Here is a 17124-nt window from a genome sequence, read left to right as displayed (position 1 = left end):
AGTGCGACGATACATCGCCAGTGCGTACAGCAAGCGGTAGCCGGTCGCCCAAGTGAGGTATCTGGTCGTAAGCGCGGCTGGTGCAGCAAAACTCACATGTCGTGATATCGGATGACCAGATGAGGGTCGTTAACCACAGCGGGGTTCTCGATGAAAGTCTGAAAGGTCACTCTGTGACGAACAAAGCTAGCTTCGCGCTCGGCGTCCTGACATTAGCTTGGACGGTAACTCCACCACTCACAGTTGCACCTTCTTGCATAAAACCGTCACACAGTGCAAGCTCAAAAGTGTGCGTGTGATTGGGGAGCTCCAGAACAAATAAATGAGGGTTCTCCTCAACATTTTTCAATTTCCCCGTGAGCGTTTCGTGTCGATGCGTAGTCACCTGTGGTATGGGTCCTGAAGCGCTTCGTTCCATGTCTACTTTGGAGCGACCTTTCGTCCAGTCCCACTCCATTTCCATCGCTTGGCGAACGGGAACGTCCCGAGATCGAGACCGTGATGGCGATTGTTCTGGAGGTTCGGACTGACCTCGATCAAATCGACGGGATGAAGGACTGAGGGATAGGGAGTGAAGGGATGGTAAGTCTGTGTCGGCGTCAGTGTCATCGAATGGGTGAAGGTCTGGCTCAGTGACACGATGATTAGGCAAAGGCGGTCGATCCAACGCCGGTTGTACTGAGGTGAGAAGGTCTTGTATTAATGTCTCAATCAGGCTATCATGCGGTGGACTATCGACTTGTGGTGATTTGGAACTGTGGTACCCGGCCATGTCTAGGACAACGTCCTTGCCGTAGACCACTTCGGGACCTTCCCCTTGACCCGATTTGACTTTCGGCAGAGCGTCGTCGGTCTCACTCAGTTTCTCGTCGTGCGCAGGAAGGTCGGTCGATTCGCCAGGAGCTGCGTCCATTGGATTCGGTTCAGGATTAGTGCCGGATACAGCAGGTGCGGGATGGGACTGGCGAGGATTAGCGGCTGGGCCAGCGGATTGTCCCGGTGACGAGGAGCCTGATTGACTGGACGAGGGAGATATAAATGGGATGGAGGGAATAAGAGAGGACGCTGAATTAAGGAAAGATTTGGGTTGTGTCGCTGGCGCGTTCAGATCCAGAAAATCGACCTCATCCAGCACTTCATCGTGTTCCACTTGCTGCTCGGTTTCCCCGAAAGGTTCATTGGTGAGGGATGGTCCGGCGTGGTTCTTGACCGCGATCTCTTCATCGGACATGGGTGGAGAAGGTGGAAGTTCCGGCTGCAAGTCAGCAGTATATCGAAGCCATGCGACTCACTTGGGATGGCATCACGACGGGACTGGTCAGGAGGTCCTCTGGCACCTCCTCGTCGGTCTCCACGACGAAAAACGCTTCTCCCGTTTCCCCGACCTTCATACCGAAGGGGGCGATATGTGGTGGAGGCAGGTTGTTGGGAAGTCGTATGGTGACACGCTTCTCGGCCGCGCGTAGCACCTGAAGTTTGCCGAATCGCACATGAAATGGTGAGGAAGAGAGAGTGACTGCACCATCTTTGGCGACATGACGGACCACGATCACGTCGATGGCACCTGAGAGGGTGGCAGGGTTGATACCGGAGTCTGCTATTGTCAGCTTTGTATGTCATGCGTTTCACGAACACGACTCACAATAGTTGTACGCCTTTGACAGGTACTGCATCGTGTGCGGATGAGAGCGTCTTAAGGCATGAGGACACTGACTGATGAGAGAGAGAGAGAGATCAAAACACAACGATCTGAATATGAATGTATGATATGATGAATGAATGACTGAATGATATCCCCGGTTGTAGTTGCCAACAGACGTCAGCGGCAGAAACGTAAATAGCGAAAGCCACGTGGCAAAGATGGTATTCCCCCTTTCTCTCGCTCACTTTTCCTTCCTTCCTTCCTACCTTCTCCCTTCTCTGTCTCTCACTTTACCATCTCAACCCGTAGCTCGTAACGCTACCTGCCTCTCATCGAAGGAGAACTCACCATGGGACCATGTGAGTAGATCCAACGAGGACCCACGTTGATGCCTTCAGTATCACCCAGCTCAACGACCTCGCCCAAGCCATTAGCGCCCGACCCAAACATCAACCCTTTCTCAGCACTCTCCCCTGACCTTGCCGAGAACAAGCTGAACGATGCAGAAGCGAGTGAGGAGATGAACGCGATACTGGGGATAGGATCGTACCGCAAGGACATTGTATATTACTCCAGGCAAGACATGTTGCGCATCGGCAAGAAGTGTAGGCGACAGGGTCCACCTCGGACAATGAGTCCATTGGAAACGTGGTTTGGGTGAGTACAAAGAATAGGAAAGTCGTCCTGACAGATCTAGGGCCGGTACGAAATCCGCACCCGCACAACATCTGGAAGACCCTGCGATAGCGTCGATAGGTCCGCCGTCCAGCTCCAGACGCGGCGGCTTTGGCGAAGGATTTGGATTTGGAGGGGGTATAGGCGTGGGGAGAGGCATCGGACGCGGTGGGAGAAACATCGGGTGAGTTCCAAAAGCATGGATGAGAATTGACTAGTAGATTGCGTCGTCAACCCGATGCACCGGAACCATCCTATGGAGGACAGATGGGACGATTCGCTGTGCGAACTCCTGGCATGCGGTTGGGTGGTGGAGGGGAAGTCAACGCAACCCAGGACCAAGCGAAAAGAGACAAGCGCAAAGAGGAGGAATGGAGACGACCTGACCGCACTCTGCCGCGCGATCCTCGACGACCGAATTGGCAGCCACGAGAGGAGGACTCATCGGAGCCAGCCTGGATGGATGATGCAGTGATTGAGGATCCGGCCATCGCCAAGGAATCGGATCCGTTAATCAAATTCATCCCGGGAGAAGATATGATCGCGGCACACAAGAGAGCAATGAAATCGAAGGATGTCGGAGGTGATTGGAGAGCGGAAGCATTCTTTGGTACAGATCCGGCCATTGCTTCCTCTTCCGCTCCGAGTGCTCCACCCGGTTTCAAGGCAAAGTCGTTCAACGCTGCGGATTATCTAACTCAAGCTCATGATGGGTCGGACGACGAGGGGTCGGCAAAACCTGCAGCTTCCGCATTCACAAGCCGTTTCCAGAAGTTTTTCGGCGCCCCAGAGCCGCAATCTGAATCTTTACCCATTCCTCAAGCGGAGACACACGAGGAACCAAGGGATGAACGCATGGCGAGACTGATGGGATTGCTATCTACCAAGGTGAGTATTCATTCGGAAACATGGCTGATGTTCAGTCGCCCGAGCGTGGAGTGGACGATCTGCGCCATATGTCTTCCCCGCCTGTTAACGTCAGTCCGAACTTCCCTCAAGCTCAATATCGCCCACCTAATCTTCTGGTGCAACATACGTATGTCGACCCCCATGAACGAGCACCGGATCCGTTGCAGCTGTTGAGTCAAGCTCAACGTCAACAGCAATTTGCTCGACCACCTCCCCATCTGTCCCTGTCCTCGTATGCTCGACCACCCAATGTGTTCGATGGCGCTCCTCACGATATGGGATACCCTCCTTTTGTTCGGCCACCCGCAGGGTCATTTCCAAACCTCCCATTGAACTACCCACCACCCCCCCAATTCTTCCAAAGGCCCCCTCCCCCGATGCCGGCTGGTTACACGCCACGCCCTCCGCAGTACCCCACACAACTCGGTCCGGCTCAACAGGACATGTTAGCGACGTTATTTTCGGGACTAGGTCCTAAAAGTTGAGCATTCTTCAACGGAATATCTATGCATGTACATTCTACCCTTGACCGGTGTAACGGGCTTTACTCCAGGTCTGCCACAAGTCTGCGTACAGCTCTTTTTCACCTTCTGACGAAATGCCTTCACCAAGACCGAATGGTACTGCTAGGCCTTCTCCTTCCCGTCCACGCGAGTTGATCCTGCCTCCGGAGGTGACCAGGTTGCACAAAGCGAGCAATCCGGGCTCGAGGTCCCGGCGGACCGACGTAGTGTATCCCAAGTGGAGATCGGCACCAGCACGGACGTAAGTAACGAGTATCGCAGGTACGTGTTTGGCCAAAGGACTGATTTCATGGTTATTGCCGAAGCGAGTCTGCGCAAGGAGAATGAGGAAACGTGAAAGGGCTGTAGCATGGGGATTGGGAGTACTTGTGGCGCGGCGGGGAGCCTGCAAAGAGTTCAAGATGGCACAAATCACTTCGATGAGTTGGGGCAGAGTGAAACGGATGAGATCGGGACGACGCCGGGTCAGGGTGTTGAGAATCTTGAGGATGCTCTCCAGAGTAGTGGCGTTTCGCAGACACGATTCGAAGATAAGCAGGACATCATCGTTGCGAAGGGAAGAGAACTGTTGTCAGCTATGAAAGAATTCAATCGCTTACTCTTTCCTCCACTATCGTTGCGACGAAGTGCATGTTGTTGAGGCCTCCTTGCAATGCCGTCCGTACGAGCTGCTTTGGAGTCTCACTGAAGGCAGCAAGTCGTTGGAGGAGCTCCAGGGTAGCCAAATGGTAAGAAGGTCCTTTGAGCAAATCAATGCAGATACAGATGATCTCGGTGGGATTGGGAAAGATATTGACGTCGAGTGGGACTGAAGTCAGCAGGTGACTGAACGTATGACTCACGATCTGGATGTCTGTCGAGGAAGCGAACGCAGGTGCAGACAAGCTCTTCGATGGGCGTGTCTTCATTAGCGAGCAACTGTAACACAGCCGATGCGTGACGGGCGTCGGTCTGCAATACTGTAGAGCACAGCTGGCGTGCAAGGCCAGTAGGGGCGGCTGCCGTCAGCGGAATTCAGCTCGGTAACTTACGCGTTCGTCCTAGCCAACGGCTAAATTGGAACATGGTATTCCACCCAGGTATCGTTCGGACATCGACCAGTGGTCGGAGGAAGTCGACTGTCTTGTTGCAGAGATCTGACAGCTGAGTCCGTATAGGGGCGGGAAGGCTATATACAGGTCAGCACAATCGAGCCGAGAGACTCACCTATCCAACGGATGACGCATGATTTCTTCGCAGAACAACAATGTGGCAGGGTTGGCGGTTGGTTCGAGTAGACTTATTGTCGTAGTAAGGGCTTCTTGGGAGCGACAAACATGGCTGGAAGTCAGCGATACTGCGTACTGACACTCACCTGACAGTCTTTCTCCATAGAGGGACGGCAGAGCCATCAGTGGCAGTCACTTCGATGAGCCTGGGGAGGGTATCGTTGTGCAACTAGGGTCAGCGTTGCTCGTTTAATGGACTCACCAAAAGTGCCGGTTGCTCTGCCTCTGCAACCATTCGATCCAGCCAGGTGATGGCTGATGACAACTCGTTTCTTGCAATGTCTTCAATCATCGCGGCTCGCCGCTTCCGACCGAGGTAGGAGGTGGGAGCTATGTCGAGAAGGGAGATCGACTTAGAGGCAACTAGGGATTGTAAACAGTCTAGAGTCAGCGATGATCGAAAATCAAATTCACCTCTTAGGTTAGGAAGCTCCCATATACTGCTGGATGCAAAAAGGTTGGCGTTCGGCGAGTAGACGACCGCAGCTAATACTAATCGGGCGAGCTTTTCGATCTGGGTTGGAGTGGACGCGAGACTACAATTAGCGTTGTTGCCGAAGGAGACTTACTCTAGGATGGGAAGGTATTGCGAGACGATCTGCCACGAGGATGACGATGGCTGCAATGTAGAAAGGATGGCGTCGATGGGATCGACAGGGATGGTCTCGTCTAGACGTAGGCTGCGAGCTGCGCGGTGGAAAAAGTAGCGTATCTGGGGTAAGCGTGGAATCACTGAAATAAACTCACCGCTTCGAAACGTGATTCCGAGTCGTCTTCTATGCATGCGGAGAGCTCCTCGAGGGGAATGAGCGATTGGGAGAGGACTCGTTCAGCATGCAAGGCCACGCGGGTTCTGGCCGCCATAACAACACTGTGCGACCATCCAAGAGAATCAGACCCAAGGGTGAGAAATTGATGTGTGAAGGAAAGAATCTCTTCATCAGAATCGTTGATACCGCCGTTCACTGACTGAAGGCAGAGGGAAACTAGTCTGCTGTGGACGCCGATACGAGCCGCAAAGGCAGTAGGTTCGGAACGCTTTCGTTTCTTTGACGACTGACTCGGGAACAGCCCGAATAAAATGCTATCCCAGGCTGGAGATCTTCGCTTGCTAGGGACAGTCGCTTGCAGTGCTACGACAAGGTGTTCGCGGAAGGACCGAGCGATGAGTGGGCCTTTGACAGTGAGTTGATACAATGATTGGATTGCGTCGTCTGGAAGGGACTCATCAAAAAGCCCCCCGATCGCGGTAATGATAAGGGTGAAGAAGACTGGTGTGGTGTGAGTAAGTTGGTGGAAGCGAAGTAGAGAGAGGAGAATCGTTGTGGCGATTGCGTGATGGCTTGGGGGTGTCTGCTTTGTCAGCGAGAAAGCGTTGGGCGTTACTCACGGCTATGCACCATCGTACTACGTCGTCAGACAGTCTTGCTTGGTCGTGGTCAAGCTGTTCGAGCGTGGCGATGAGGTCAAGGATAGGACTTAGGTGTTGAACCAGTGCGGCTTCGGCTTTTCTCGCCTCGTTATGGACAAGTCTATTCCAGGCAGGCTCACGTTCCATGTAACCTCCCCATTGAGCGATGACCCGCCAAACAGCAGCACGGCATTGCCACACTTCGGCGGTCTGATCCAGGCCGTCGAGACTGGCCACAATGTCCTCCAGGGTGTTACGCACGGCTTCACGTTCCTTACTTGCCACAAAAACATCGTGAGAGACTTTGCTACTGGAGGCTTGTGTAAAGAGGTTGAAACGACCGGAATGATAAGTCACGACGAGAGTCTGGAAGAGCGTTGGGAGTGCGGCAAGAGAAGCAGAAGAATTCAAGATGGGAAGGAGAGGATCGGCCGCAAGGTTGATGGGGTGGAATAAAATCGAAGCGAGACTCTTGTTGAGGGAAGTCCGGAGCGCCGAGTGATGGAGAAACGCTTGAGCGTAGATGGGATAACAAGAGGTAGTGGCTTGCGCATTCTGCTGTCAGCGGAATCAAGATGGACAACTTACTTTCTTGATACTGGCGCTTGATGCTTGACTCCGGTCCACTTCAGTGCAAACGAGATGAACTAGCGAAGTGAGATCTGGCGATGGGGAGATCGCGCTGAGGTATTTGAGCATGCTGATCCAGACTTCTACCCATGCCTCTGACTTGAGCATCTCGCGAGACGTGAAAAGAATCGAGAAGGATTCTGCAGCGATGGGGAGTAAGGAGGGAGGGGGGGAGTTTGCGAAGAAACTGGACAGGATCTGTAGCGGAGCGAAGTTGGGCGCATTTGCTTGAGGATCTGTGTTTACGAGTAGGCGGTGGTAGTCCAGATCGAGAAGTGTAGAACTTGAAAGTCAGTGACCTTGCCACCTTGATTGCGCTCACCTCGTCCTTGCCCATGTATCGACTACCCAGTCTCGGAGGATCTCAGCTTTTCGTGGGATGTGAAAGTTGGTGGTGCTCCATGCCTCCAAAGCGATGTGTATCTTTGAGGGGCCATTTTGCGCTGGGGGGTCAGAAGGCGCTCGCAACGACTTGATCAGCACCGAAGCCGAGGTCAGATACGTTTGTTCGGTCATCGCGAGTATGCTGTATGGGCGAGAGAGGGAGGATGTGGGCTTTCAATGCGAGATCAAGAGGTTGATAACAGAATATGGGATGTTAGAATGATTTTTGCGAGAGGTGGTGGTGGTTGGGATATTTTCAAGTGTGGAGGTAGATGTGTTGATGCCCCGAGATCATTTACGTAACCTGGACTGTAGCCAGATCAACCATCAATCATTTGATATTTGATGGCCTCAGTGATTTCAGACCCCGTTCCACGCACTCGGCATAGCATCGCAAGGACGCTACGTGAACTGTCATACGCTCATATACAGGCAGCAAAGACCCCTCCTCAGACGTGTGATGAGCTGAAACCCCAAAGCCTTGCCGTGAGGTGGAGAGATGAATCCACCCTTTCACTTCTAGCAGAAAAACGGCGCATCTCTCTCGGATTTGCAGAATCAAAGCCCGAAGCAACACCAAACATGGGCATCGGACATGGAAAGGCTTAGACACAGATATATGCATAGGTCTATGAGGCGGTCGGCTTCTTGAACAGGTATCGCATGCCATAGGCATCTTCCCCGTCGGCATCTGAGAGTAGTCAGCTGCAATTCCGCACAGCGCAACTTACAGTAGCCCTTCTCCATGACGTGAACTTCGAATCCGAGAGTATCTCTATAAAGGGATATCGCGGCTCGATTGGACTTTCGGACATGCAGCGTGATATGAGAGGCGTGGTAGTGCGCAACCATTGCCTCTTCTGTGGAGGTTCAGAAATATACCGACCGGGGGGAACTCACGAGACTGTTTCATTAGCTTGTTCGCCAAGCCTAGACGACGGTACGGTCGGAGGACTGATATCGATGTGACATGGCCGCTCGGTTCATCACTCGGCTCTTCCTCCCTGTCGAGGTCAGCAGAGTCGAGGCAAAGTTCACTCACATCTTCGCAAGGATGTAGCCGACAATCCGGCCACGGGGATCCACGGCGACATACGAGAGCTCCGGCCACGTCAAGGCATGATACAGGTCTGAATGGCACGAATAGTCAGATTCATTTCAAATTGACAGGCGAGAAACGTACAGTATTTGAAGGTATAGTTTTCGGGAAGGTTGAGCAGGTTGGCATTTTGCATGCCCAACAAGTCATCGATCTGCGCAAGGTTGTATGGATCAGTACAGAGGGATGAGATGCGAACCATGTGTAGGAGTTTGAGAACGCACAGTCGCTTGTCTGATGTCCATGCTCCTTTGACGAGGGCACCCTGATGCCTGGTGTGCGTATAGAAGATAGATCAATGACAAGAAGCGAAAAGGGATGGATCAGTTCCGAAAGCACTGCGAGTTTTGTAACGAGAACGGAAGCAAATTCCCTCGCAACGAGCGATTCAACTGGGATTACATTGTTGTTTTGCCTCTTCATTCTTCTCTCTCTCTTCCTTCTTCACCTTGTTCTCTTCTCCTGCTCCTCCTTCTGACCCACCCCCAGCTCGCTGAGACGTTCAACGCCGTTATGTCGTCACAAGATGTGCGATCAATCCTCAATCTACCCCAAGCTGGCCCTTCCCAAGGGAAACGGGCATTGCCCGCTGTCAAGAAACCAGACGGCATCTCGAGAGAGCTCTATGCTTTGATTGGAGACAATGCACCATCCCTTGCTGAGGTACAGGCCTCGCTCGCGGCAGTCAAGTATCGTGAGCGGCCCGGATTGAGAAAGAAAGTGAAATGGTGGGTACGATCTGAAGATTCTGTCTGACCAGCCCAGGGAATGGACCGAATTCACTCCCGCTGCCCGAAAAGATGGTTCGCGATTGGCACATTGGGCAAGGATTACAGACAGAGATCCGCAAGATATCGGTAGGTGAAAGCAGCTTGAACAATACGCTGATGTCAAGTCGATTATTTTGGGAAATTCAACACGTACGGCCCGTCGGTGATGGAGTATAGTCAATACGAATATGATCAGCACCTGGTCGACCCGGACTGGACGCCACATGAGACGACATACCTTTTTGATCTATTACGAGCATATGATTTGAGATTCGTGATTGCAGCTGATCGATACGCGTATCTGGGAGCGTCTGGAGCGGGGTCGGAGAAGCGAAGATCTATCGAGGTAAGTCAAATCATTGGTACGCAAGGCTGACAAGTAGGATATCAAAGATCGTTACTATACGATCTGTCGTCGCCTCGTGCGCACCAGAACGGCAACTGATCCACAGGCGCAACAGCAGCTCATCCACGCGTATGCATTCGATAAGGGTGAGTGGGTGATTCTGACACTGCTGACCGACAGCGCGGGAGACCAAACGCAAGCAATACGCTTCTGAGTTGTTCCACTTGACCGCGGCGGAAATTGCAGAAGAAGAGGCGCTGTATGTTGAGATCAAGCGTATGGAGCAAAACCAGAGGAGATATCGAGCGGACAGAGATGACCTCATGCGCACAGTCATGGGGCTGGACAGCGGTTTGGTCGACATCGACCAGGGTAACATTGAGGCGATCATTGGAGTGGACAAGGTGGGTGGGAAAGCTAAGTTGAAGCTGATCTTCATTAGAACAAAAAGCGAAGACGTCCGGAGGAAGAGGCACTGATAGTGCCAAGTCCTGCTGCACCAAAGAAACAGAAGGATTCGACTGCATTTGGTAGGTCATACTTGCCTGGATGAGCTGATTGTAGATATCGCACATTGTATCTATCACGTCCCTCCGCCGGTCAACAGTCCGCACACCTCGCACCTCGCAAGTAAACATCCAATCCATCAACCGGTCTATCTCAGATCGACAAAGCTGCCTTTGCCGAAACCTACTGCGGCCATAAGAATTACCGAGCTGCTCAATGAGCTGGGTATCAGTGCGCACAAGCTGGTCATGCCAACGAGGGGGAACCTTGAAATTTTCGAGAGTCTGCTTCAGGCTGCCAGCGCACTGATCGACATGAAAAGACAAGTGGATAGAGTCGAGCAGGAGCTTAGGACAGTGAGGGCTCAGCGGGAGGGTTTGGTACCTTTTGAGAGAAAGGCGAGTCTGCAGGTGCTCATATTGTTCATGCAAAAGCATCATGCTGACACGATGCAGGTCCGATCCGATTCCATTGCTTCAACTGATACGACCACGACCAACAGGCGTAGCCGGGGACTATAGGAATGTTCGGGTTTTTTGAGCTCAATCCCAAGTGTTACTACATGGTCAAAGACAGCATGCAACTGTATTGGAAGACCCGAACGCGAATCCTTACACGTCTCTATCCAGCGGACTTCCTTACAGACTCTGAAATCACAGACACAGCGGTCTCAAGATGCAGTGTCAGTCCGTCTGCCTTAGGATCGCTGCTCCTGCAATCCGTCTGACCTGGATCCCTACGTACAGTTTGGACACGCACATGAGGGTGAAAGAATCTGGTCGTTTGGGGAACGTTGCTGGGCATAGTCTAGAGAGGCCCTGACTGCCAGAGGTGCACCAGAACCACCAAGATTCCCCGTAACCGGGGAGAATCATTTGCTATCGTCTCCGAACTCGTCCGATATCAACTGCTCGCAGATTGGTATGGCTTCCAACAAAGGACGGAGATCTGGAACGCGACTGTTATTGCTGAGTAAGAAATAAAACAGAAAAGCCAACAATGATAAACATTTCCGCCAATCTTTGTGTCAAGGACTGGAGGACTGAACACAAGGGGCCTAGGGTCACAATCATTTCTCGGCATCACGGTCATATCCCAATACGACTCGTAACATTACCGATTACCGAATCATCACGAAGTTCAACAAAGGCACAAGCGGATCCCGAAACATGGCGGACATTGACAATTTGAAGTACCAGAAACCTTTTGGAAAAGACAGATCAGTAAACCTTACACCGCCGAACTTTGCTAAGCATCTCAACATATCTGTGAATCGGGACTTCCGTAATTTCACAAACTTTGTAGGGCAAGAAGTTAGGTATCATTTATTCAAAGGTAGACAAAGGTGAGAAATGGTCCCTCAATGTGTTAATACCATGATGGCATGCGCAGAGAAAAAAAGAAAAGAGAAAGAGAAAGTAAAATCTGTGGATAGCTAAGTACAGTGTATTGCGTACAAGTTGGGAGGACTAGCTAGGAGAAGGAATCAGTACCATTGTGGAGAGTCGGGCAAGGCAAAGAAGATTACTATCGTAATACCAAGTAGATTACAGAGTCAAGCAAAGTTTGAGAAAGCAAGGACTTTGTGAGAGGTCTACCAGATTATCGGCAGAGGGAACATGTGAGAGGGACATTGACTTATCTTGGACCTTTTTTCTTATTACTATATGCTTGGATTGTTTTTTGTGATTGCCTGGGTTTTTGTGAAGTGCTATCAATCCGGCATTGTCGCTGAGTAAAGGAAGAGGATCTTGAACAGATCCAAGTCGTAGATTGTGCAAGAGAAGTCACAGCCAGGTAGCTTGTCTTGCCGCATCCGCTGATGCCATGTATTCTGCCTCTGTATTTGAAAGAACAACAGTTAGTTCCCTTCTTGACTTCCAGGCTACTGTCTTGCGGTAAACCTTGAATATAGATCCGGTGGTTGATCTTCTGGTGTCTAAGTCACCTTCCCAGTCTGCATTCACATAGCAAAGTGCTATTTTCTTGCTAGAGATGCCAGCAAAGGTGAGGCAGAGGTCTGAAGTCTCATGGATACAGCGGAGACAGTGTTTTGTGTTGAGATAATAATTGCATGCTCAGAGAAAGAAAAGAAAAGAAGAAGAAGAGAAAGTTAGATCTGCGGATAGCTAAGTACGGTACCACAGTAGCGCTGTGTAAGTGTTGGAGCTGTTACGTAAGCGACTGATCATTTAATTCCGACATTTTGGTGCTTGCAATGTTTTTTTTGCTCCTCTTGCTAATGGATCTTAAAAAGACTTCAGACACTTACAAGCAATCAAATCAAGAGACAGTAGAGGGATAAAAGATGGCACCAACTACCTGTGGAAATGTACAGGGCATGCATCTTCATATTTGAGTTTGGTCACTGGTGATGCCTTGAAGTTGCTAACATGTCAAGTCATGCAAGTATGGCATCCATGATATATTCCTGGGAGGTATAGCGCCTGCGGTGTATATTGAGCCCAAGGAAGTGACCAGCTGGGCCGGAATTAGAACACTCGAATTTTGCATTGTGCACCTTTTTGAAGTTGTCCAAGGCAGACAGATCGAGAGTTGCAAGCAATGAGTTGATTGTCCACATATACCAAGAGCATGCACGCTGTGGGACATAGAAACAGGGACTCACTTGAACTGGTGGTACCAGTCCATGAGATTCTAAGCCAGAGATCAAGTGCCTTTCTGAAAGAGCAAAGAGACTGTCTGAGACCGTACATGACTAGCACGACAACAATACCTTGTTTGCTGGTATATCACTGCCTTCCGGTGCTTCCAGATATATTGATTCTTGTAGATCGCCATTGAGGAACACTCCTTCAATGTTGACTTGGTCACATTCGAGGTTGTAAATCATCAGTGCCAGAAACACTTGAGATGGATTTTTGTGAGCTACTGCTGCAAATAGCTCAGAGAAGTTGACACCGTCAATTTGGGAGGAACCCTTGGGAATGCATTGTGTTTTGAACGCTGCTGCCTCGCCGGGATCTTCCATGTGTTCACCCATCTTGCTTTGAGTGTCCGATTTGCCAAGTGTCGATCCACTAGTCTACAGACCTTGTACTTCTCCATCGTAGATAATAAGGAGATAGCAAGCACCGCCTCTAGAGATTACTGTGGCAGGTCCACAGATGTCGGTATGCAGTACCTTCAGCGGTTCAGAGAGACGTTGATTGTAAGGGGGCGACGGTAGCCGAAATTACCACATAACTAGTAATGACACTGCTAAGTACATCTCTACCTAGCCATCCTCCCTTTGCTAACCACATGTCATCTGCAAAGGCTAGTGACCAAAACGGTCATGCCAGGCTTTGAGACTTTCAGTTGATGTTGCATTGGAGAAGAATGTCAGAATTCAATGATCAGTCGCTTACGTAACAGCTACAGCACTCACACAGCGCTACTGCGGTACCGTACTTAGCTATCCGCAGATCTAACTTTCTCTTCTTCTTCTTTTCCCTTTCTTTTTTCTCTGAGCATGCAATTATTATCTCAACAAGAGAGAGAGACCGGACAGAGAGGGGATTTTGCAATGTTAGCAGTAGCATCATCCTCTTTCTCTGCTTGCTGTGGTACCTGTAACTTGGTCAAAGGTGATAATGTCAAGCCTGAAAGGATTGACCAAGGATGTCTTGAGATTGATTGAGAGAAGTGGTGAGGTCAAGAAGTAACTTATGATAATTTGATCATTGGAATGAAGGATCATGTCACGATGGTCAATGTAGCCTCAGTCAATGAGCCCTATCACACAATGGGACAGTACGATTTGGGAAACGATGATAACAAGAATAACGAGGATAACGAGGGTAACGAGGATAGCGAGTATAGCGAGGAACTTGACACGGATATCTAGAAGGGCTTGTAGCAGTTCTAGATAGACTGAGGTACCACACTGATATCGTTGAACGATGAGCAAGGTACTAGGTATGACTTTCAATCGAGAAATTGCTAGAGAAAGACTAGAACAACGAGAACTAAGACCATGTATATATATATCTCCACTAATCCATCCGCCAGGATGCGTAGAACATCGATCAACTTCCTCCTGTTTCTATTGTTCACCTGCAGCGCCCTTTAACTCGGTCTTCGGCGAGTATATCGAGTTGTGCTCGAAGAGTTTCTCCTTCTACTACGTTCATGTATATGTGCCTTTCTTTGCACAAGTTTGTCAAACCTTGCATGTGTAGCAACATTTTCGCCGGATATAGAAGGAAACTGTCATGTCGGCCATGACCACCCAGCCAATGTCTCGCGGCAAGCCTATATAACCGGCATTGAACAATTCGTGTATTTACCGTATGTGGTGAATAGGGTTGATAAGTTTGCCGACGTTTCAGTTCTTTCTCCGATGAATGCCGTTTTGTTCAATTGTTTGTCAAACTGCTGGGAACTTTGTCGGGAGTTGCCCCTACTGGTATGCGATCGTGACAGATTCAGTAATTTATGGCCGATTACATTGCCCATAGTGTGCCCATTGAGGTACTGGAACTAGAATGGGACTGGCTCAAAGGGAAAACAAAGGCTGGGATGAGACCAACTGTGTGGCTTGTGATGCAAGAATTGTATTGAATCCTTAGCTGGGGCACACTGGCTTAGTAGTCACAGTGAACGGCTTACAAAACTTTTGACCTTGTCCTAAGGGTTGAGCGACTGATATGCATCAGGCTTTTCACAATGTACACCGCTGTTGCACCGTTCATAATCATGGAGGCTACGGAAGCATACCAGGACAACAAGGTGTGAAGACAGAGAAACTGAAAAGGTTTGGAGACAGGTGTCATGATGGCCATCCCGCCACAACCACAAATAAGCCATTATTACGTAAACCCTCTTGATATCCTCGAGATCTTCGATATCTTTGAGCACAACTCAATATACTTGCCGAAGCCCGAGCTAAAGGGCGCTACAGGTGAATGATAGAAACCGGAGGAAGTGATCGATGTTCTACGCATCCTGGCGGATGGTTTAATGGAGATTTACATACATCGTCTCAGTTCTCGTTGTTCTAATCTTTCCCTAGCGATTTCTCAATTAATAGTCATACCTAGTACCTTGCTCATTGTTCAATGATATCACTGTGGTACCTCAGTCTATCTAGAACTGCTACAAGCCCTTCTAGATATCCGTGTCAAGTTCCTCGCTATACTCGTTATCCTCGTTATCCTCATTAGCCTCGTTATCCTCGTTATCGTCGTTTCCTTATATCGTACTGTCTCGTTGTGTGATAGGGCTAATTGACTGAGGCTACATTGACCATCGTGACAACAGGACAGCAGACCTTCGTTAGATCGCAGTCCGTGCCCAAACACAGCCGGGTCTATCGTGAACTCTTTGAGGCAGGCTTCGGGTGGATGAAGGCATGCTCCCCCATCGAGTTCATCACTCGTTCAATTCCGCCTACAATGTCAGCCATAAGCAGTCTTCCCGAGATGGATTAACATCCTGCTCACGCAAAGAATCTTGCCAGCGCATCTGCTACAGACAATCATCGTATCGTGCCTCGAACAAGTAGGATGATCGATAGGATCGTTGGGAAGATCATACACTGGATTGTTCTGACGAAGCAACCCAATCACGCCACTCGTGTTCTGAGCCTCAGGCGTTTCTAGCCAGTCGAGGACCTCGTTGAAGTTGACGTCCGTGGTCCGTGGTAATTCCTTGGAGACAGGACGCCAAGGACCTGAGCTTTAACCAATTGTCGCTAGAAGTATAGCCGTAGACGTCAGCAAGAAATCACTCCAGGAAAGGGGCGGGGTAGGGGAAACCCTGCCTAGTACCCACCGAAACGCCAAGGCTAAAGACTTTGGATGACCCGACCCGATGGCTGTATGTAGTGGCGACCGCTCCTCGCTGAATTTGGCTTCGTCAGGAAGCGTGATGGGTCAGCGAAAGAGGGCAGTGGGAGGCAGGGAATTCACCGTCGTCCTGCCGCAATAAACTTCACCACATAGAGAACACACCGCGCTGCAAGGACCTTTCGATGGAGGGAGCCGATTGCTGAGGGGTATGTCAATCTTTGGACGCCATTGTCGACGGTATTCTCACCATTCTGCGCAGACGAAAAGTTCATCAGATCAAATCCCATCGTCAAGCGGAATCAATCCACTTCGTTAACGATCTGAGCTCTTGGGACTTAGCGTTGCCGTGAGCTACATGCGAAGCTGAGAAGCTGCATGATTCTCAAGAACCGCCTCACCTTCAAGCTGACAAATTGACTGGATAGCAAGAGTCGCATGGCGCGCAGCAGCCAATCTCGGCTCAGTGACGATTGATCGTGGGAGCTTTCGTCAGCTGTGGCTCGATCATCAGTACAACAAAAGTATTCCCGCCTTGGGCCTGCCTGCCTGTGGTGGTTGGGTTGATATGATCTGGACAATGGCCTTGACTGACGGGCTCTCTATAGCACGGATAACTGGCGAATGTCGACAGGGCTGGGGGCATCGAGCAACAAAGTTTTGGAATAAGGGAATGTCGACTACGCGTGGATCTCAGCCAACTTTCGCGATGCAGTTCGGTGCGAGGTACTCACCTTTAACCAAAGCATCACACAAGACCCGCAGAATATGTAGTGGCAGCCGTAGAGAGCGGCAGGCTAGATTCGAATTCTAACTGAATCTTCTGGACGCTGGCTTACAACGAGCTTAGGAAGACTCACGTCGTAGTAGAGACCGGCACTCATGCCGCAGGTGAACTCGCCCTCGAGAGATGTGATGTAAGGATCTGGATCTTCAACATGGTCGTCATTTTGAAAAGCGTTTCTTGATGGGTCAGTCCACACACTGGTTGTCGCTTGGCGATGACAGGGGTGGCGAATCATTCGGTCGCATTTTGTGAGCACGAGGCGTAGAGGGGGTTGCTCTGGTGCTCCGGGAAGTGTGACTCGGTGAGGTTCCTATTGAGTGAGGGTGGACCCAATGGGCATGAAGGACCGGACGACAGTGTCAATGTCTACAGACCAAAGT

General features: G+C 50.4%; 6 protein-coding genes across 6 annotated transcripts; 2 read left to right on the top strand and 4 right to left on the bottom strand.

The window, feature by feature from the left end:
• Positions 1 to 166: 166 nt before the first annotated feature.
• Positions 167 to 1673, bottom strand: IAR55_004558 (uncharacterized protein; the record flags this gene model as incomplete). Its single annotated transcript, XM_066947656.1, has 3 exons — positions 167 to 1255; positions 1311 to 1594; positions 1643 to 1673. 3 exons carry the CDS (start codon positions 1671 to 1673, stop codon positions 167 to 169), a joined length of 1404 nt encoding a protein of 467 aa, XP_066802070.1.
• A 357-nt stretch (positions 1674 to 2030) lies between these two features.
• Positions 2031 to 3711, top strand: IAR55_004557 (uncharacterized protein; the record flags this gene model as incomplete). The annotated part of the gene is made up of 3 exons (XM_066947655.1): positions 2031 to 2299; positions 2539 to 3205; positions 3250 to 3711. 3 exons carry the CDS (start codon positions 2031 to 2033, stop codon positions 3709 to 3711), a joined length of 1398 nt encoding a protein of 465 aa, XP_066802069.1.
• A 34-nt stretch (positions 3712 to 3745) lies between these two features.
• Positions 3746 to 5802, bottom strand: IAR55_004556 (uncharacterized protein; the record flags this gene model as incomplete). The annotated part of the gene is made up of 6 exons (XM_066947654.1): positions 3746 to 4315; positions 4416 to 4558; positions 4782 to 4918; positions 5105 to 5164; positions 5588 to 5705; positions 5766 to 5802. 6 exons carry the CDS (start codon positions 5800 to 5802, stop codon positions 3746 to 3748), a joined length of 1065 nt encoding a protein of 354 aa, XP_066802068.1.
• A 444-nt stretch (positions 5803 to 6246) lies between these two features.
• IAR55_004555 (uncharacterized protein) lies at positions 6247 to 7575 on the bottom strand (the record flags this gene model as incomplete). Its single annotated transcript, XM_066947653.1, has 3 exons — positions 6247 to 6984; positions 7078 to 7246; positions 7382 to 7575. The coding sequence occupies 3 exons, from the start codon at positions 7573 to 7575 to the stop codon at positions 6247 to 6249; spliced, it is 1101 nt and encodes a 366-aa protein (XP_066802067.1).
• Positions 7576 to 8072: 497 nt separating this feature from the next.
• IAR55_004554 (uncharacterized protein) lies at positions 8073 to 8787 on the bottom strand (the record flags this gene model as incomplete). The annotated part of the gene is made up of 5 exons (XM_066947652.1): positions 8073 to 8134; positions 8344 to 8447; positions 8540 to 8573; positions 8627 to 8696; positions 8767 to 8787. 5 exons carry the CDS (start codon positions 8785 to 8787, stop codon positions 8073 to 8075), a joined length of 291 nt encoding a protein of 96 aa, XP_066802066.1.
• Positions 8788 to 9055: 268 nt separating this feature from the next.
• Positions 9056 to 10686, top strand: IAR55_004553 (uncharacterized protein; the record flags this gene model as incomplete). Its single annotated transcript, XM_066947651.1, has 3 exons — positions 9056 to 9270; positions 10266 to 10563; positions 10621 to 10686. 3 exons carry the CDS (start codon positions 9056 to 9058, stop codon positions 10684 to 10686), a joined length of 579 nt encoding a protein of 192 aa, XP_066802065.1.
• Positions 10687 to 17124: the final 6438 nt, after the last annotated feature.

Source organism: Kwoniella newhampshirensis, chromosome 8 (genome assembly GCF_039105145.1).
Source record: "Kwoniella newhampshirensis strain CBS 13917 chromosome 8, whole genome shotgun sequence".
NCBI lineage: Eukaryota > Fungi > Basidiomycota > Tremellomycetes > Tremellales > Cryptococcaceae > Kwoniella > Kwoniella newhampshirensis.
The sequence above is the reverse complement of the archived record's forward strand: the minus strand, read 5'-3'. Positions and strand labels throughout refer to the sequence as shown.